Here is a 21146-nt window from a genome sequence, read left to right as displayed (position 1 = left end):
ATTTGGATTTTTTTGAGGCCAGGTTTTATTTGGGTGCTGTGAAAGCAGAGCAGGGGTCAAAAGGAAAATAAAAATGTTTTATGTTGATTTTGGGAAATGATTAATTATTTACACTGAGGATGGTGTAGTGTCTTCTAAAAAAATTATAAAAATCACCCCAAAAAACTCAATAATAATAATAATAATAATAATAATAATAATAATAATAATAATAATAATAATAATAATAATAATAATAATAATAATAATAATAATAATAATAATACGCAACAAACCCCCTCAAAATAAATAGGAAAAATTTATTCCACACCAAAGAAAAGAAACAAAATAAAAACTAAACCCAAAAGAATTTGGATTTGAAGGCAACAGGAAATCATGGAGGGATGGGAAAGGGGAAAAAGGGGAAAAAAGGGGGGAAAAAGGGGAAACAAAGGGAGAAAAAAGGGAGAAAAAAGGGAGAAAAAAGGGAGAAAAAAGGGAGAAAAAAGGGAGAAAAAAGGGGGGAAAAAGGGGGAAAAAAGGGGAAAAAAGGGGGAAAAAAGGGGGGAAAAAAGGGAGAAAAATGGGAGAAAAAAGGGGGGAAAAAGGGGGAAAAAAAGGGGGAAAAAGGGGGAAAAAAAGGGGGAAAAAGGGGGAAAAACGGGGGAAAAAGGGGGAAAAAAAGGGGGGAAAAAGGGGGGAAAAAAGGGAGAAAAAAGGGGGGAAAATGGGAGAAAAAAGGGGGGGAAAAAAGGGAGAAAAAAGGGGGGGAAAAAGGGGGGAAAAAGGGGGGAAAGGGGGAAAAAAGGGGAAAAAAAGGGAGAAAAAAGGGGGAAAAAGGGAGGAAAAAGGGGGGAAAAAGGGGGGAAAAAGGGGGGAAAAAAGGGGGGAAAAACCCAGAAAAAACCCAGAAAAAACCCAGAAACCCAGGAAAAAAAAACAGAAAAAAGGGGAAAAAATAAAGAAAAAAAGGGGAAAAATAAAGAAAAAAAGGAAATAAATTAAGAAAAATAAATAAAAAAGAAAAGTGCTGCAGGTTTCTGGTGCATGAAAAGGAAAATCAGGGGTGGATTTTTGGCTTCTCACCGTTGAGCAGCACAGAAAATTTCCCTTCCCTCAGGAAATTGGGTGGAGAAAAGGAAAAAATGCAGGAAATTGGATGATTTACCCCCAAAATGGAGCCTTAAAATGTGAATTTTGGGAAAAATCAGAACTGGAGAAGATTTTTGGTTGGAGAATGGATCAGAACCAGGCTAAGCACGGGCATTAATTCCATTTTTTTGGTGAGGAAAAAGAGATTTTAGCCTCCAAAATCCTGCTCTGCACCCACAGGAATTCCAAATTTCAGCAGAAAATAATAATTAACATAAAAAAAAAGGAAATAAAAATGCACATCTCTTACAAATGGCCAAAACTCAGGAGGAAAAATGCAAATTAAAACATGACAAAGCCAGGACTTGTCCAGCTCTACTTTTATTGCAGCTATTGAGAGGTTTGAACGTTCCTACCAAAGGTTCACTTGCACTAAAATAGGGGAAAAATTGGATTTTTCTTCTCTTGGGGTGGGAGGTGCTGCTCCTGCAGGGAAAGGAGGAAATTGCAGATGGAGGGGAGGAGAAAATCCGAGAAAAACCAGAGAGACACCAGGGAGGGAGAGGGAGCAGAGCTGGGGCTGCAGGGAGAGCCTGGAGGGAGAGGGAAAAAAAGAAAAAAAATGAGGGAAAAATGAGGGAAAAATGAGGGAAAAATGAGGGAAAAAAGAGGGGAAAATGAGGGGAAAATGAGGAAAAAATGAGGGGAAAATGAGGGGAAAAATGAGGGGAAAAATGAGGGAAAAATTAGGAAAAAAGGAAAAAAAGAGGGAAAAATGAGGGAAAAATGAGGGGAAAATGAGGGAAAAATGAGGGAAAAATGAGGGGAAAATGAGGGAAAAATGAGGGAAAAATGAGGGAAAAATGAGGGAAAAATGAGGGAAAAATGAGGAAAAAATGAGGAAAAAAAGAGGGAAAAAAGAGGGAAAAAAGGGGGAAAAAGAGGGAAAAAAGAGGGAAAAAAGAGGGAAAAAAGAGGGAAAAAAGAGGGAAAAAAGAGGGAAAAAAGAGGGAAAAAAGAGGGAAAAAGGAGAGAAAAAAAGAAAAAAGATAAAAAAGAGAAGGAAGAGAAAAAAGAGAAGAAAAAAGAAGAGAAGAAAAGAAAGAAGAGAAGAGGAGAAAGGAGGAGAAAGGAGGAAAAAGGAGGAAAAAAGAGAAAAAAGAGGAAAAAAGAGAAAAGAGAGAAGCAAGAGAAGAGAGAAAAAAGAGAAAAATGAGAAAAAGAGAGAAAGAGAAAAAAAAAAAGAGAAAAAAGAGAAAAAATTAGTACCTCTGGAACCTCAAAAATCAGACAAACTTCCCAAAAAATGAAGATTTTGGGGCCACTCAGCACCTCCAGATGCTCAAAACCCACAAAAACTTCCCCAAAATCCCCAGGAAAATGAAGATTTCTGAGAATAAATTCAATTTTCCAGCCTGCTTTGGGCTCTTACCTATTTATTTGCCCTTTTCTGTCGGTACATTTGGATCATTCTCTGGCGGAAAATATCGAAAGCGTCCTCTTGATTTTCTTCCCCTGCCACTCCCAAACCCTCCCCGGCAGAGGTTGCACCCCTGGAGAGGAAAACATTCATGATTAGAACCAAAAATTGGATTTTTTCAACCATTTTTGCATCGTTGGGAGTGATTATTTTAAATTATTCCCCCTCGATGACAATTAAAAGGTGAATTTCCAGTTGGAAAATGAGATTTTTTTAGGGGGGAAAATCAGGTGGGAGAGGAAATTCTGGTTTAGGTTTGGTTTTCTGGTGGGAAATGGTGAGAAAAATGTTGATTTTTGTGGGTTTTGGTGAAATTTTTGGAAAAATGCCCCTCAAAAATTCTTAATTTTGGTATTTCAGGAATTCAAGTCAACAGGGTTTGAGGAGGGAGCGGGGAATGCCACAGAATTCTGGATAAAAGGGAATTTTATGGGAATTTTCAGGAATTTTCCCCCATTTAAAATCTCTCTTTTCCTGTATTAAATTCCTCTATTTGCTCCTATTAAAAACTTTTGTTTTCCCCTATTAAAAACTCTAAATTTCCCCTATTAAAACCCCTATTTTCTCCCATTAAAACTCCATTAAAATCCCTTTATTTCCCCCATTAGCCCCTATTTCCCCCATCAAAACCCCCATTTTTCCCCTATTAAACCCCCATACTTCCCCCATTAAAAACCTCTTATTTTCCCCTTAAAACCCCCTAATTTCCCACATTAAAAACTCCTAATTTCCCACATTAAAACCCTCTTATTTCTCCCATTAAACCCCATTAAAACTCTCTTATTTCCCCCTTATTTCCCCTATTAAAGCCCCATTCAAACCCCCTTATTTCCCCCATTAAAACTTCCTTATTTCCCCCATCAAAACCCCCATATTTCCCCTATTAAAACCCCTTATTTTCCCCATTAAAAGCCCCATTCAAACCCCATTAAAATCCCCTTATTTCCCCTATTAAAACTCCCTAATTTCCCCCATTCAACCTCCATTAAAACCCCCTTATTTCCTCCATTAAATGCCCATTTAAACCCCCTTATTTCCCTCTTATTTCCCCCATTAAACCCCATTAAAACCCCATTAAAACCCACTTATTTCCCCTATTAAAACCCCTTATTTCCCCCATTAAACCTGCCCTATTTCCCCCATTAAAACCCCATTTTTCCCACATTAAAATCCCCTTATTTCCCCTATTAAAACTCCCTAATTTCCCCCATTAAATCCCCATTAAAACCCCTTATTTTCCCCATTACAACCCCCATTAAACCATCTTATTTCCCCCATTAAAACCCCCTTATTTCCCCCATTAAACCCCATTAAAACCCCCCTATTTCCCCCATTAAAACCCCTTATTTCCCCCTATTTTCCCCATTAAAACCTCCTTATTTCCCCCACTGAACCCCCATTAAAACCTCCCTATTTCCCCCATTAAAACCCCCTTATTTCCCCCATTAAACCCCCATTAAAACTCCCTTATTTCCCCCATTAAAACCCTCTTATTTCCCCATTAAACCCCCATTAAAACCCCAATAAACCCCCTTATTTCCCCCAATAAAATCCCATTATTTCCCCTATTAAACCCCCATTAAAACCCCCATATTTCCCCATTATTTCTCCATTAAAACCCCCTATTTCCCCTATTAAAACCTCATATTTCCCCTATTAAAACCCCCATATTTCCCCTATTAAACCCCCATTAAACCCCATTTTTCCCCAGCCCTTACAGGTGCACGGGCTCGCGGATGCCCCTGCCCCGCGTGCCCAGGCCGTGCCCCTCCTGCCAGCCCATCCTCTGCAGCATCTGGAACCCCACGTTCCTGGGGCTCAGCCTCTTCTGGGAAAACTCCAAATCTTTGGCTTTCTGCAGCAAAAAATAAAGGGAAAATATAAAATTTATTAGTGTGGGAATGGGGTTTAAATTCAGTGAAATTAGGTTGGTAAAGTGGATTAAATTCGCAGCAGGACGGGCGTAAATTGAATTTTTTTTAAAGGAATTTCCTTTTTTTAAAGGGATTTTTAAAGGGATTTCCTTCTTTTTAAAAGGATTTTTTTAAAAGGGATTTATTTCTTTTTTAAGGAAATTTTCAAGGAATTTTTAAAAAGGAATTTCCTTCTTTTTAAAGAATTTCCTGCCAGCCCATCCTCTGCAGCATCTGGAACCCCACGTTCCTGGGGCTCAGCCTCTTCTGGGAAAACTCCAAATCTTTGGCTTTCTGCAGCAAAAAATGGGAAAAAATATAAAATTTATTAGAGTGGGAATGGGGGCGGTGAAGCGGTTTGAATTCGCAGCAGGGCGGGCGTAAATTGAATTTTTTTTAAAGGAATTTCCTTTTTTTAAAGGGATTTTTAAAGGGATTTCCTTCATTTTTAAAAAATAATTTCATTTTTTTTTAAGGAATTTTAAAGGATTTTTTTTTTAAAGGAAATTCCTCCTTTTCAAGGATTTTATTTTAAAGGAATTTCCTGCCAGCCCATCCTCTGCAGCATCTGGAACCCCACGTTCCTGGGGCTCAGCCTCTTCTGGGAAAACTCCAAATCTTTGGCTTTCTGCAGCAAAAAAATGGGAAAAAAATATAAAATTTATTAGTGTGGGAATGGGGTTTAAATTCGGTGAAATTCGGTTGGTGAAGCGGTTTGAATTCGCAGCAGGGCGGGCGTAAATTGAATTTTTTTTAAAGGAATTTCCTTTTTTTAAAGGGATTTTTAAAAGGATTTCCTTCATTTTTAAAAGGATTTTTTAAAAAAAGGATTTCCTTTTTTTCTGGGAATTTTAAAAAAGGAATTTTCTTCTTTTGAAAGGAAAATTTAGAAAGGAATTTCCTTTTTTTCAAAGGAATTTTTCAAAGGAATTTCTGTCATTTCGAGGAATTTTTAAAGGAATTTCCTTCTTTTTAAAAGGAATTTTTAAGGAAATTACAGTCTTTTAAAGCAATTTTTTAAAGGAATTTCCTTTTTTTTAAATGGATTTTCCTTCTTCTTTAAGGGATTTTTTTAAAGGAATTTCCTTCTTTTTAAATGAAATTTTTCAAAGACTTTTTTAAAAAATGAATTTCCTTCTTTTGAAGCATTTAAAAAAAAATACTTTAAAAAATCCTTTAAAAATCCTTTAAATAAATCCTTCAAAAAAAGTTTAATTTTGACACTGGTGGTAAAAACCTAAAATAAAGAAAATTTTCACAGAGGAGCTTCAGCCCAGATTTTTTTCCTGGAAAACTCAGGATTTTTTTCACCAAAATTCCTCATTTTCAGTCGGATTTTGGGGCAGAAATCTGAATTTTTTACCTTTTTCTTCTTGGTGACAGGGCAGCCCCGGGGTCTGTCATAAGCAATCCTGACAGGTTCGTGCACTGCAAGGCAAAAAACCACAAAATTCAGCTGGAAATTCAAATTATTGCAGTTAAAACTCTCCAAAACAAGGAGTTTTTTAAACTAAAAAACCTCCAAAAAATGCATTTTAATCCTAACTCGATGCCAGCACCTAAAACAGAAGAAATAAAAAAAAATGAGACCGAAAGAAAAGATGAGAATTGATAAAAAAATTTAAAATCTACTCAATTTAATATCAATATAAACTCAGAGAATATTGGGAGATGTTTGAGATAAACTTTGCTGTTGGCCCAAAACACAAATTATTTGTTCAGTTTCTCTTTTGCCACTTTAAACATTTAAATTCCAATTTTTTGGTTCATTTTTGTAGGAAAAAATGCAATTTTTAAAGTGGCAAAACATCTAAAAAATCAGGATTTTGCCCAAATTCTCTTTTATTTTAATATAAAAATGAAATATTTTTGATACCCACTTTTGGGCTCTTCTGTTCAGCTTCTCCTTTGCCATTTGAATGAAGATTTAAAACCAATTTTTGTATGAAAAAATCCAATTTTTAAAGCAACAAAACACCTAAAAAATGAGGATTTTTGCCCAAATTCTTTTTTATTTTAATATAAAAATGAAATATTTTGATGTTCACCCACCTTTGGACTCTTCCATTCAGCTTCTCCTTTGTTACTTCAATGAAGATTTAAAGTCAATTTTTGTATGAAAAAATCCAATTTTTGAGCAACAAACCAGCACAAAAACATCTAAAAATCAGGATTTTTGCCCAAATCCTTTGTTATTTTAATATAAAATTGAAATATTTTGATGTTCACTCACCTTTAGGCTCCTCTATGAGGGAGATCCTTTCCCACTTGAATGAACATTTAAAATCAATTTTTGTAGGGAAAAAAATGTGATTTTTGAGCAGGAAAACACCAAAAAAATTGGGATTTTTACCCGAATTCTCTGTTATTTCAGTATAAAAGTGAAATATTTTGATGCTCACTCACCTTTGGGCTCCTCAATGAGGCAGATCCTTGCCTCAGTGAAGATTCGAAGTCGATTTTTGTATGAAAAAATGCGATTTTTGAGCAGGAAAACAGCTAAAAAATCAGGATTTTCACCCAAATTCTCTTTTTTTTCTATACAAAACTGAAATATCTTGTTGTCCACCCACCTTTGGCTCCTCAATGAGGCAGATCCTTTGCCACTTCAATGAAGATTCGAAGTCGATTTTTGTATGAAAAAATGCGATTTTTGAGCAGGAAAACACCGAAAAAATCAGGATTTTCACCCAAATTCTCTGTTATTTTAATATAAAACTGAAATATTTTGTTTCCCACCCACCTTTGGGCTCAGATCCTTTTGGAGGCCGGGATCATCCCCACTTTGAGGGACTTGCTGCTGAGTTTCGCATTAGAGAAATGCGAGGTTTTTAACCAACAAAACACCTCAAAAATCAGGATTTTCACCCAAATTCTCTGTTATTTCAGTATAAAAATGAAATATCCTGTTGTTTACCCACCTTTGGGCTCCTCAGTGAGGCAGATCCTTGCCTCAATGAAGATTCGAAGTCCATTTTTGTATGAAAAAATGCGATTTTTGAGCAGGAAAACACCTCAAAAATCAGGATTTTCACCCGAATTCTCTGTTATTTCAGTATAAAATTAAGATTTTTTTTTCCCACCCACCTTTGGGCTCCTCAATGAGGCAGATCCTTTTGGAGGCCGGGATCATCCCCACTTTGAGGGACTTGCTGCTGAGTTTGTATTTGAGAAATGTCATCTTTTAAAGCGACAAAACACCTCAAAAATCAGGAATTTTTCCCAAATTCTCCCTTTTTTCTATGCAAAAATCAAACATTTTGTTGCCCACCCACCTTTGGGCTCCTCAGTGAGGCAGATCCTTGCCTCAATGAAGATTCGAAGTCGATTTTTGTATGAAAAAATGCGATTTTTGAGCAGGAAAACACCAAAAAAAATCAGGATTTTCACCCAAATTCTCTCTTATTTCAGTATAAAAATAAAATATTTTGTTTCCCACCCACCTTTGGGCTCCTCAATGAGGCAGATCCTTTCCCACTTGAATGAAGATTCAACGTCAATTTTGTATGAGAAAATGCCACTTTTAAACAATGACCATCAAAAAAAACCTTAAAAAATCAGGATTTTCACCCAAATTCTCTGTTATTTCAGTATAAAAATGAAATATCCTGTTGTTTACCCACCTTTGGCTCCTCAATGAGGCAGATCCTTGCCTCAATGAAGATTTGAAGTCGATTTTTGTATGAAAAAATGCGATTTTTGAGCAGGAAAACACCAAAAAAAATGGGATTTTTGCCCAAATATTCTCTTTTTCTATATAAAACTGAAATATCTTGATGTTCACCCACCTTTGGCTCCTCAATGAGGCAGATCCTTGCCTCAATGAAGATTTGAAGTCGATTTTTGTATGAAAAAATGCGATTTTTGAGCAGGATAACATCGAAAAAATCACAATTTTTGCCCGAATTCTCTTTTTTTTCTATACAAAAATCAAACATTTTGTTTCCCACCCACCTTTGGGCTCCTCAATGAGGCAGATCCTTTTGGAGGCCGGGATCATGCCCACTTTGAGGGACTTGCTGCTGACCCTTTTGCGGGGGAAGCCGGGGGCCGGGGCGGGTGCCTGTGTCGACAGATTTGGGACAGCACCATCAGAGGGGCTGCAGAGCCGGATTTCACCTCCTGACACCTCCTCTGCTGCTCTGGGAAGCAAATCTTCCTCTAGGTTTGTCACCCTTCTACCTGCTGCCACGTCCTCCTCATCCTCCTCATCCTCCTCCTCGTCCCCAAGGGGTTGGGAGGGTTCAAACTCAGCTTCTTCTTCTTCTTCTTCGTCTTCTTCTTCTTCTTCCTCTTCCTCCTCGTCCTCCTCGGAGTCCAGGGTGGTCCCTGGGGGTTTGGGGGACTCTGCAGCCTGAGGGGTGAAGGTGATGGAGGGGCACAGCTCCAGGACTTTCATGCGGTAGAATTTGAAAGCGGAGCTGGTTTGGTCCTGGAGGAACCTGGGAGGGAGAGAAAAGAGCAAAAAAAAATGTTATTAATAAATAAAAATGAAGGGGGAATGAGGAGGGGAAAATGGAGGGGAATGTGGTCGGAAATCTGAGGGAACTGAGGTTCGAAATCGGGGAAATAAGGTTTGAAATGCAGGGAAATGAGGTCGAAAATTCAAGGAAGATAAGGTTAAAAATCAGGGGGAAATATGGTTCAAAATCCAGGGAAATGTGGTCAAAAATTCAAGGAAGATAAGGTCAAAAATCGTGGGGGAATAAGGTCCAAAAATCCAGGGAAATGTGGTCAAAAATCCAAGGAAATGAGGCCAAAAATTCAAGGAAGATAAGGTCAAAAATTGTGGGGAAATAACTTCCAAAAAACCAGGGAAATGTGGTCAAAAATCCAAGGAAGATAAGGTCAAAAATCATGGGCAAATATGGTCCAAAATCCAGGGATATGTGTTCAAAAATCCAAGGAAGACAAGGTCAAAAATCCAGAGGAAATACGGTCCAAAATCCAAGGAAATGAGGTCCAAAAATCCAAGGAAATATGGTGAAAACTACAGGAAAATCAGGTCAAAAATCCTGGTTATTAATAAATAAAAATGAAGGGGGAATGAGGGGGGAAAAATGGAGGGAAATGTGGTCAGAAATCCGGGGGAATTGAGGTTCAAAATCAGGGAAATAAGGTTTGAAATCCAGGGAAATGAGGTCAAAAATTCAAGGAAGATAAGGTCAAAAATCGTGGGGGAATAAGGTCCAAAAATCCAGGGAAATGAGGTCAAAAATCCGAGGAAGATAAGGTCAAAAGTCATGGGCAAATATGGTCCAAAATCCAGGGATATGTGTTCAAAAATCCAAGGAAGACAAGGTTGAAAATCCAGAGGAAATACGGTCCAAAATCCAAGGAAATGAGGTCCAAAAATCCAAGGAAATATGGTGAAAACTACAGGAAAATCAGGTCAAAAATCCTGGTTATTAATAAATAAAAATGAAGGGGGAATGAGGGGGGGAAAAATGGAGGGGGATGTGGTCGGAAATCTGAGGGAATTGAGGTTCGAAATCAGGGAAATAAGGTTTGAAATCCAGGGAAATTAGGTCAAAAATTCAAGGAAGATGAGGTCAAAAATCAGGGGGAAATATGGTTCAAAAATCCAAGGAAATGAGGTCAAAAATTCAAGGAAGATAAGGTCAAAAATCAGGGGGAAATATGGTTCAAAATCCAGGGAAATGTGGTCAAAAATCCGAGGAAGATAAGGTTGAAAATCATGGGGAAATATGGTCCAAAATCCAGGGATATGTGTTCAAAAATCCAAGGAAGATAAGGTTGAAAATCATGGGGAAATAAGGTCCAAAAAACCAGGGAAACAAGGTCCAAAATGCAGGGAAATAAGGTCAAAAATCCGAGGAAGATAAGGTCAAAAATCCAGAGAAAATACGGTCCAAAATCCAGGGAAATGTGGTCAAAAATCCAAAGAAATGAGGTCATAAATCCAGGCAAGATAAGGTCCAAAAATCCAGAGAAATTCAGTCAAAAATCCAGGGAAATAAGGTCAAATTTCCAAGAAAATAAGGTCCAAAATCCAGGGAAGAGAAGGTCCAAAAATCCAGGGAATTATAGTCAAAAATCCAAGGAAGATGAAGTCAAAATTCCAGAGGAAATAAGATCAAAAATCTGAGGAAATAAGGTCAAAAATCCAAGGAAACAAGGTCCAAAATCCAGGAAAATTAAGGTCAAAGATCCAAGGAAATTCAGGTCAAAGATCCAAGGAAATTCAGGTCCAAAATCCAGGGAAATTCAGGTCCAAAATCCAGGGAAATTCAGGTCAAAAGCAGATTTTCTTCCGCTGGAGTGATGTAAGATATTAGGGACAAATCTCTGCTTGATTTTGGAGGGGTCATTCCAGGTGTTTTTGGGGAGAAATGAGGGATTCCCTTCCTACAAACTGAATTTTTCCCCTTTCAGGTGATGCTCAGCAGCACTTCCCAAATTCTTCTGGGAAGAATAAATTCATTGGAATCTTCCGGAAAATTCCCTGTTTCAGGATTTGGGTTGATTATTAGGATTAAAAAAGAAACTAATTCATCTGTGGGAGTCTCATGCTCATAAAACATCTGAAATAAACCTGAATAATTCACATAAATGAGGTTTATTTCAGATATTTGGTTTATTCACCATTCACAGAGGTGCTGAAGGCACCAGGGGGAATTTCCCCCCAAACCCTCTGCTCCAAACACACCAAAATCAGAGATTTCAGCCAAAAAAAAGGAGGGAAATGCAGATTTGGGACTCACCAGAGGTCGGGGTTGTCTGCACTGTTGTCAATGCTGAATTGTTCAATTTCTGGCCCTACCTGAGCCACAAACTTGGCGAGTTTCTCTGCAGTTTCCATGGTTTTGGCATCCACTGCAAGGAACAAAAGGTTCACAACAGAGCCTGCAAAGGTCAATCACTCACCTCAGAAATGTAAAATAAAATAAATTCTATTTGGGGTTCCCAGCAGGAATTCTGTTGGATTTTAGAAGAAGTTTTTTGGGGGTTTTTTTGGGTTTTATTCCTATTTTTTTTTGCTGCAGCTGGATCTGGTTAAAGTGGTGCTGGTGACACCTTCAGAGTTGCAGATATGCAAATTTTTACTCTGTAATTAAACCAGTTCCAGGTTGGCCTCCCTGCCTTGAGGTGCTGAAAATGAGGTGAAAATTTTGGATTTAAGGTTTAAAGAGGCAACAGAGAGAGAAGCAAGAACACAAAATCTGTTCAATTCCAACCTCACCATTAAATATCAACCTCACCATTAAATTCCAACCTCACCATTAAAATTCCAACCTCACCATTAAAATTCCAACCTCACCATTAAAATTCCAACCTCACCATTAAATTTCAACCTCACCATTAAAATTTCAACCTCACCATTAAATTCCAACCTCACCATTAAAATTCCAACCTCACCATTAAAATTTCACCCTCACCATTAAAATTCCAACCTCACCATTAAATTTCCAACCTCACCATTAAAATTTCACCCTCACCATTAAATTCCAACCTCACCATTAAATTTCACCCTCACCATTAAAATTTCACCCTCACCATTAAAATTCCAACCTCACCATTAAAATTCCAACCTCACCATTAAAATTTCACCCTCACCATTAAAATTTCACCCTCACCATTAAAATTTCAACCTCACCATTAAAATTCCAACCTCACCATTAAAATTCCAACCCTCACCATTAAAATTCCAACCCTCACCATTAAAATTTCACCCTCACCATTAAATTTCCAACCTCACCATTAAATTTCAACCTCACCATTAAAATTTCAACCTCACCATTAAAATTTCACCCTCACCATTAAATTCCAACCTCACCATTAAATTTCAACCTCACCATTAAAATTTCAACCTCACCATTAAATTTCAACCTCACCATTAAAATTCCAACCTCACCATTAAAATTTCACCCTCACCATTAAAATTTCACCCGCACCATTAAAATTTCCACCTCACCATTAAAATTCCAACCTCACCATTAAAATTTCACCCTCACCATTAAAATTTCACCCTCACCATTAAAATTCCAACCTCACCATTAAAATTCCACCCTCACCATTAAATCTGACATTTACCAAACCCAACCCCGTGTCCGTGGGGTGTTTTATTTTCCCTAAAATAACAAAAAAATAACCCCCCAAATCAACCCCAACCCCTCACTCACCATCAGGAAACCGCGCGCCCAAAGGCGGCGCTGCCGCCGAACCCTCGGGGTCCTCTGTCCCCTCTGCTGCCACGGCCACCCCGGAGCTGGTGGCACTTTGTGGGGCACAGGTGACATCCAGGACAGGGCTGTGGTGGCACAGCTCTGCCTGGGGAGCTTTTCCCTGCCCGGGACCTGGCAGATTTTTGTCCTGGTGTTTCAGCACGGTGCCGGCCGACAGCAGGGTCTGCGTGCCCGTGCTTGCTCTCCTCACCTTCCTGCCCACCCTGCTGCCACGGAGGGCTAAAAATGCAGTTTTTTGCACAAAAGTGTTTTTATTTTTCCTCTTGAAAAGCTTCCTCTTGATGCTGGCCACTCTCCTGGCATACAGCATGGCCCTGAGGGACTCTGGGGCTGCTCCTTCCTCGGCCACGCTGCTCCTCTGCACCTCGGACAGCCTCAGCCTGTAGTATTTGTACTCCAGGCTGTCCTCGTCCGACAGGAACCTGCAAAAAACACACAAAAGAGGGCAAAGATCAGCTGGAAATATGAAATTTTTAATGCAAAAGATCCCTCAGCAATCCAGCTTTATGGGGGGGTTTGTTTTGGTTGGTTGTTGGTTTGGTTTGGGGGGTTTTTGTTGGTGTTGTTGGTTTTGTTTTGGTTTTTTAGGGTTTTTTTGGTTGGTTTTTATGGGTTGGGTTTTTTTTGCTTTTGGGGTTTTTTTCATTTGTTGTTTTTGGGTTTTTTAATTTATTTTTTGTTGGGTTTTTTTTGTTTTGTTTTTGGGGTTTTCTTTGGGTTTTTTTTCCCCCAGGGGTTTTTTTTTCTGGAGTGGGATGGGTTTCCCCAGGGTTTTTTGTTTGTTTGTTTTTTCCCTAGGGTTCTTTTTCCAGGGTTTTTTTTTGGTTTTTTTTTCCCAGGGTTTTTTTGGTGGTTTTTTTTCCACAGGGTTTTTTGTTTGTTTGTTTGTTTATTTTTGGGGGTTTTTTTATTTTTTCCCCAGGGTTTTTTTTTGGGTTTTTTTCCCCCCAGGGTTATTTTTTTTGGAGTGGGGTGGGTTTCCCCAGGGTTTTTTGTTTGTTTGTTTGTTTGTTTTCCCCAGGGGTTTTTTGGGATTTTTTTGTGGGTTTTTTTTTCCCAGGGTTTTTTTTTGGTTTTTTTTTTTCCCCAGGGTTTTTTTGGTGGTTTTTTTTCCACAGGGTTTTTTGTTTGTTTGTTTGTTTATTTTTGGTTTTTTTTTTATTTTTTCCCCAGGGTTTTTTTTTTGGGTTTTTTTCCCCCCAGGGGTTTTATTTTGGGTTTTTTTCCTCAGGTTTTTGTATTTTGTTTTTTTTTCCCCTAGGTGTTTAGCACGAGCCCGAGAACACTGAATTTTTGGGAATAACAAGCAGCAAGGAAAGCGTGCCAAGGAAATAAATAATTAATGACAAGAATTAATGGGTAATTAATCAGCTCACACACGAGAGGTGCTGCCACACACCTGGAGCCCTCTCAGCTCCCCCTTTTCCCAAAGTTTCTCCTGGAATTCTAAACCCTGCTGCCTGTTTGCTCCTAAAATTCAAATTTCCTTCAAACACCTCAAATTTGGACCCACAAAGAGCCATTATTGGCACATCAAAAGCAACACCACCAACACCAGCATCGTTTTCTAGGGATAATTAACTCCAGGAAAACATCCCTCACACAAAAAAAAAACAAAAAAAAAAGGCTTTGATCTTTCCCACTGAGCGAAAGGGTGAAATTTGAATTACATCTGCTGCAAATATCCCCCCACACACACCCACCAATATTCGGGGCAGTTCTTGTGGGCGTTCCTGTCCTTGGCAGACACAGTTCCTGCCACCACGCTGCTCACCAGCTGCTCGATGGTGTCCACCACTTTCCTATCAGCTCGCTGGGGGGCTGTGGGGAGAAAGAAATTAAAAAAAATTAAAATAAACTCTCCTGATCGTTGTTTTGTCTCGCAGCAAGGAGTTGGGATTTTTTTTTAAATTTTTTTAATTTTTTTTTTTTTGATTTTGTAAGAATTTTTAAAATTTTTTGGTGTTTTCACGCCATGGAAATTTGAGATTTCCTTCCCTGTCCCAACCATGATTTGGATTCACCTGGAATTCCCAGAGCCAGGAATTTCTGCCCTAAAGGAAACCCTAAAACCAAACCCACCCTGTGGATTCACCAGGAACTCCTGCCCTGAAGAAAACCCTAAAAACCAACCAGGAATTCTGCCCTAAAGGAAACCCTAAAACCAACCCCACCCTGTGGATCCACCAGGAATTCCCAGAATCAGGAATTCTGTCCTAAAGGAAACCCTAAAAACCAACCAGGAATTCCTGCCCTAAAGAACCCCTAAGAACCAAACCCACCCTTGGATTCACCTGGAATTCCTGTCCCGAAGAAAACCCTAAAACCAAACCCACCCTGTGGATTCACCCAGAATTCCTGTCCTAAAGGAAACCCTAAAAACCAAATCCCCCCTGCAGATTCACCTGCAATTCCCAGAGTCAGGAACTCCTGTCCTAAAGGAAACCCTAAAAACCAAACCCACCCTTGGATTCACCTGGAATTCCCAGAGCCAGGAATTCCTGCCCTAAAGGAAACCCTAAAACCAAACCCACCCTGGGGATTCACCTGCAGGAATTCCAGGAATCAGAAATTCCTGCCCTAAAGGAAACTCTAAAAACCAACCATGAATTCCTGCCCTAAAGGAACCCCTAAAAGCCAAACACACCCTGTGGATCCACCAGGAATTCCCAGAATCAGGAATTCTGTCCTAAAGGAAACCCTAAAACCAACCAGGAATTCCTGCCCTAAAGGAAACCCTAAAAAACAAACCCACCCTGTGGATTCACCTGCAATTCCCAGAATCAGGAATTCCTGCCCTAAAGAAAACCCTAAAACCAAACCCACCCTGTGGATTCACCTGGAATTCCTGCCCTGAAGGAAACCCTAAAAGGAGCCAGGAATTCCTGCCCTAAAAACCAAACCCACCCTGAGGATTCACCCGGAATTTCCAGAGTCAGGAACTCCTGTCCTAAAGGAAACCCTAAAAACCAACCAGGAATTCCTGTCCTGAAGGAAACTCTAAAAACCAAACCCACCCTGTGGATTCACCCGGAACTCCCAGAATCAGGAATTCCTGCCCTAAAGGAACCCTAAAAACCAAACCCACCCTGTGGATCCACCTGGAACTCCCAGAATCAGGAACTCCTGCCCTGAAGGAACCCCTAAAGCCCAGCCCACCCTTGGATTCACCTGGAACTCCTGCCCTGAAGGAACCCCTAAAGCCCAGCCCACCCTTGGATTCACCTGGAACTCCTGCCCTGAAGGAACCCCTAAAGCCCAGCCCACCCCGCAGAGCCTCTCCAGCAGCCCGTCCCCGTTACCTTTGCTGTCAGGGGACGCTGCCTGGGGCTGCCCCGTGGGCTCTGCCCTCTTCACCTGGATGGGGCAGCCGCTCCTGTCCAGCCACGCCTTTAGGTGCTCGATGTACTCCCTCCCGAACAGCGTGGAGTCGTCGAAGTTGGGGAACGCCGTGGGCGCCGGCGCCACCTCCTGCAGCCCCACGGCCTCCAGGATCTTCTCCTGCCTGAACACCGAGGCCAGGGCGAAGGTCTGGCCCAGCAGGGCCAGGGATTTCCTGCACAGGGACACGGTGGTCTCGAAGGCGCCGGCCATCTGGCGGGGGTCGCTGAAGCCCCCGTTGGTCTTGAGGCTCAGCTCGTAGGCGTTGCAGGCCATCAGCAGCGGCGTGACGCCCTTCAGCAGCCGGTCCTGCAGCCTCATGATGTACTTGTCGAAGGGTTTGATCACCTCGAAGAAGCAGTTCTTGGTTTTCACCGCCCCCTTGTCCAGCAGCATGTTGAGGAACTCGTTGTCCACCTTTGTGGGATTGCATTTTATTGAAATGGTTTGCTGTGGCTCACTCCTGGGAAGTGTGTGGTTTATCCCAAGTCTGTAACCTCCCCTGCAGAATTGTGTGTCTGTAACCCTGGAGAATCTCACTGCACCCACTTTGAACCTCTGTGTTAAGGGTGCAAACGGAGAGGGCTCGCCCTCTCTGCCCTGGGGGCCTCCAGAGGCTCTGCTGCACTCCCCTTCCCTGTCCCCTTCCCTGTCCCCTTCCCTGTCCCCTTATCTGTCCCCTTCCCTCTCCCTTTCCCTGTCCCCTTCCCTCTCCCCTTCTCTGTCCCCTTCCCTCTCCCCTTATCTGTCCCCTTCTCTCTCCCCTTCCCTCTCCCCTTCCCTCTCCCCTTCTCTCTCCCCTTCCCTCTCCCCTTCCCTCTCCCCTTCTCTCTCCCCTTCCCTCTCCCCTTCTCTCTCCCCTTCCCTCTCCCCTTCCCTCTCCCCTTCTCTCTCCCCTTCCCTCTCCCCTTCCCTCTCCCCTTCTCTCTCCCCTTCCCTCTCCCCTTCCCTCTCCCCTTCTCTCTCCCCTTCTCTCTCCCTTTCCCTCTCCCCTTCCCTCTCCCCTTCTCTCTCCCCTTCCCTCTCCCCTTCTCTCTCCCCTTCCCTCTCCCTTTCCCTCTCCCCTTCCCTCTCCCTTTCCCTCTCCCTCTCCCCTTCTCTCTCCCCTTCCCTCTCCCCTTCCCTCTCCCCTCTCCCCTTCCCTCTCCCTTTCCCTCTCCCCTCTCCCCTTCTCTCTCCATTTCCCTCTCCCCTTCCCTCTCCCTTTCCCTCTCCCCTTCCCTCTCCCTTTCCCTCTCCCCTCTCCCCTTCTCTCTCCATTTCCCTCTCCCCTTCCCTCTCCCTTTCCCTCTCCCCTTCTTTCTCCCCTTCCCCTTCTCCCCCAGTGACCATGTTGCCTTCCTGGGGTCGAACTCCCAATAAATCCTCATCCCATCAGCACCTCACCAGCCCTCTGGACTCTCCTTGCCTGCCAGCATGCAACACCCACGACCCCTAGAGCCTGGGGACCCCCCTAAATCTAAATACAACACACCTAGAACTCTCCCCGGGGACCCCCTAAATCTAAATTACAACACACCTAGAACTCTCCCCGGGGACCCCCCCTAAATCTAAATTACAACACACCTAGAACTCTCCCTGGGGACCCCCGTAAATCTAAATACAACACACCTAGAACTCTCCCTGGGGACCCCCTAAATCTAAATACAACACACCTAGAACTCTCCCTGGGAACCCCTGTAAATCTAAATTACAACACACCTAGAACTCTCCCCGGGGACCCCCCTAAATCTAAATTCCAACACACCTAGAACTCTCCCCGGGGACCCCCCTAAATCTAAATACAACACACCTAGAACTCTCCCTGGGGACCCCCCTAAATTTAAATTACAACACACCTAGAACTCTCCCCGGGGACCCCTGTAAATCTAAATACAACACACCTAGAACTCTCCCCGGGGACCCCCGTAAATCCAAATTACCACACAAATCAAACCCACCTTGGGCGTCTTGAGGGCGGCGTGCTGCAGGCTCCTGATGGTGAAGAAGCAGTAGTCCCTGTGCTCGGGCCGCAGCGAGCACTTGAAGGACGCCAACATCTTGGCACAGGTCTCTGTCTCCAGCTCGAAGAGGGCCCCGAAGAGGCGCGAGAACTCGGCGTCGTTCTTGATGGCGTGGAACCCGGCCCACTTGATGATCTCCACGCCGAAGGTGGAGAAGATGTCCGACTTGTCCACCAGGTCGAAGCTGAGGCTCCTGAAGGCGTGGGCGGGTTTGGGCAGCCTCAGGGCGGCTCTCTGCGCTGCCAGGGGGTGCTGCTGCCTCTGCCCGGCCGCGTCCGGCGCCTCGTCCACACCTTTGGGATCCACGCCTGGCTGCGGGTTCTTCACGTTCCACTTCTTGAGGGGCGAGCTCTGCAGGTCTGCCTTGAAGCCCTTGGGTTTGGCCGCCCCTCTGGGCAGGCGTTTGCCCCTGGGCGCTCTCCCCCTGCCCGCGCCTCCCCTGCGCGGTGGCATCAGCCGGAACCCCGCCTGGTACTGCTGCCCTTCCTCTCCTCCATACTCCTCCTCCATCAACCCCGGAGACCTGAAATCCCCCAAAACACCCGAGGAGCCGCCAAAATCGGGCCCGGCTGCCTCCCAGGGATCCGCGGGGCCGTACTCATAGTCGTGCCCGTAGTCGTGCCCGTACCCGCGGTCCTGCTGCCCGTACTCCCGGCTGCCAGCCCCGCCGTGCTGCTGCCCGTACTCCCTGCCGGGCCCAAACTCCCTGCCTTGGCCAGCGGGGCGCCCGTAGCCATCCCGGCCCAGCTCCCGCTCCCGGCGCGCCGCCGCGTGTCCGTGGAAATAGCTGTCCTTGTGGCTGGCGGGCCCGTACGACGGGCCGGGGTAATCGTAATCTTCCCCGCCCGGGTAATCCCCACCCGGGTAATCCCCGCCCGGGTAATCCCCGCCCGGGTAATCCCCACCCGGGTAATCCTCCTCGCTCCAGTCCTCGTGCTGAGAGTTGGCGTGAGCGGGGAAAGCCCTCGTGGCATCGGGGAAGTTCTCGTTGTAGCGGGGTCGTGGTGGAGGCCTGGCGTGAGCTGGGGGAAGGAAACGTTCAGAGGCTTAAAAGAGTCAAAATGGCGAAATTTCTGATGGGAATCCACGTAGATGGATTTTTTCAGGATATTCCCACTCCTGTGTTCTGATCCCTACATGCATTGAGGAGCTCAAGTTCTCCCCTAAATCAAATTTTTGTTTGCTCCTCACTTGCTCAAGTCTTGATCTACAGAAGCTCAAGTTCCCCCTAAATCAAATTGGTTTTTCTCATCATTTTCTCAAGTTCTCCCCAAACCAAATTTTTCTTTGCTCATTGTTTTCTTAAGTCTTGATCTACAGAAGTTCAAGTTCCCCCTAAATCTTTTTTTTTTCTCGTTTTCTCATGCCTCAATCTTCTACAGAAGCTCAAGTTCTCCCCTAAACCAAATTTTTCTTTGCTCCTCACTTGCTCAAGTCTTGATTTCCCACAGAAGGTCAAGTTCTACCCTAAATCAAATTTTTCTTTGCTCATTGTTTTCTCAAGTCTCGATCTTCTAGAGAAGCTCAAGTTCCCCCTAAATCAAAATTTTTTTCTCATAATTTTCTCAAGTCTTGATGTCCCACAGAAACTCAAGCTCTCCCCTAAATCAAATCTTTTTTCCTCATCATTTTCTCAAGCTTCAATCTTCTACAGAAGCTCAAGTTCTCCCCTAAACCAAATTTTTCTTTGCTCCTCACTTTCTCAAGTCTTGATCTCCCACAGAAGCACAAATTCTCCCCTAAATCATTTTTTCCTCATCATTTTCTCAAGCCTTGATCTACAGAAGCTCAAGTTCTCCCCTGAATCAAATTTTTCTTTGCTCCTCGCTGTCTCAAGTCTTGATCTCCCACAGAAGCTCAAATTCTCCCCCTAAATCAAATTTTTCTTTGCTCCTCACTTGCTCAAGTCTTGATCTTCTACTGGCGTTCCTGAGGCACAAAAACCATCAAAGCCCTGAGCTTTCAGCTCTGCCAGAATTAAATTTGTCCAAGACCTCCAAGACCATCATCTCCAAGCTCTGGGCAATCCCCACCTCGTCACCCAGACCAGGAAATTCGAGTATTTCTCCTTATCCAAGATCCTTGTCCCCCAATCCCAGAAGTTCAATCCAGAAAGTAAAAAACGGGAAAAAACTGGAGGTGTTTAATAGAAATGATTTCTTCAGGGCTCATACAACTCTAAAAATAATTCATTGTACAGCTCTCCTGTGAATGCCCATCCCTGTCAATGTGCTCCAATGCTGGACTTTTATAGCTCAAATTTAGGAGGTAAAATCATTTGAGGACCACGTTTTGTGCTCTGCTCATGAAGTCAGCGCCCTGCTTTGAGCTTTTTTTCCCCCAAAATAACACCAAACACAAAGACCCAAAGGCTTCCAGCGCACTCCTACATTTATTTAACTTACCAGCCATCACCACAATTCCATCCTGCAGCAGCGTCCCTGGAGCCCTGGCTGAAATTGGACCCACTCTCTGATGCTCAACAGAATTCCTTTGTCTGAATTCCCATTTTTTTTTTCTCCCTCCCTCATTAACGTGTCAGTCCTTCCCCAGCTGTTCGCCTCTTCCATTAAAATAAAATAAAATAGGGGTGTGGAAAAGCAGCGGCACAAGGGGAATCAATGGCAGGCGGTGCCGTCCCTGCCTACCTTTGAAGCGATGGATGGAGTCCCCCGCGGCATCGCCGCGCTCCATGCGGAACCGCTTCACTTTGTCCTGCACCACGGCCTCGAACGTGTGGCGGGTGATCCTGCGAGAGGCCATCTTCCCCCTCACGGGGCCACGGCACGGCCTGGCGCGGCCCGGGCTCCCGCCGCGGCCTGAGGGGGACGCGCAGCCTGAGGGGAGCCCTCACGCTTCCCCGCCGCCCCCCGCGCAGCGCCGGGAGGAGGAGCCGGAGCCGGAGCGGAGCCGGAGCGGAGCCCGAGCCCGGCCCGCCCTCACTGAGGCGGCCCCGGCGCCGCCACACCGGGGGCTCCCGCTGGCCACGCCCCTTTTGCCGGTAAACACGCCCCCTCCCGTTGATGGCCACGCCCCTCCCGCCGCTCCCGGGAGTAACGGAGACAGCGGGCGGCCACGCCCCTCTATAGGC

At 43.6% G+C, this 21146-nt stretch overlaps 1 protein-coding gene across 3 annotated transcripts; it reads right to left on the bottom strand.

The window, feature by feature from the left end:
- Nucleotides 1-949: 949 nt before the first annotated feature.
- SUGP2 (SURP and G-patch domain containing 2) lies at nucleotides 950-21140 on the bottom strand. 3 transcript variants are annotated; one of them, XM_063403401.1, is made up of 11 exons: nucleotides 20704-21138; nucleotides 17993-19077; nucleotides 15974-16469; nucleotides 14375-14492; nucleotides 12609-13093; nucleotides 11190-11301; nucleotides 8419-8906; nucleotides 5828-5892; nucleotides 4270-4406; nucleotides 2504-2624; nucleotides 950-1664 (listed from the first exon to the last, which is right to left on the bottom strand). In XM_063403401.1, exons 1-10 carry the CDS (start codon nucleotides 20816-20818, stop codon nucleotides 2504-2506), a joined length of 3222 nt encoding a protein of 1073 aa, XP_063259471.1. In that variant the 5' UTR covers nucleotides 20819-21138; the 3' UTR covers nucleotides 950-1664. The 3 variants fall into 3 exon arrangements, 2 of the variants coding, with proteins under 2 accessions (XP_063259471.1, XP_063259470.1); XR_010081097.1 differs by lacking the exons at nucleotides 950-1664; nucleotides 2504-2624; nucleotides 4270-4406 and adding an exon at nucleotides 5055-5092 and having other exon boundaries at nucleotides 8419-8527; nucleotides 8647-8906; nucleotides 20704-21139; XM_063403400.1 differs by lacking the exons at nucleotides 950-1664; nucleotides 2504-2624; nucleotides 4270-4406 and adding an exon at nucleotides 4465-5092 and having other exon boundaries at nucleotides 20704-21140.
- Nucleotides 21141-21146: the final 6 nt, after the last annotated feature.

The sequence above is a fragment of the Prinia subflava genome, chromosome 8 (genome assembly GCF_021018805.1).
Source record: "Prinia subflava isolate CZ2003 ecotype Zambia chromosome 8, Cam_Psub_1.2, whole genome shotgun sequence".
NCBI lineage: Eukaryota > Metazoa > Chordata > Aves > Passeriformes > Cisticolidae > Prinia > Prinia subflava.
This window is presented reverse-complemented; position numbering and strand designations above follow the sequence as displayed.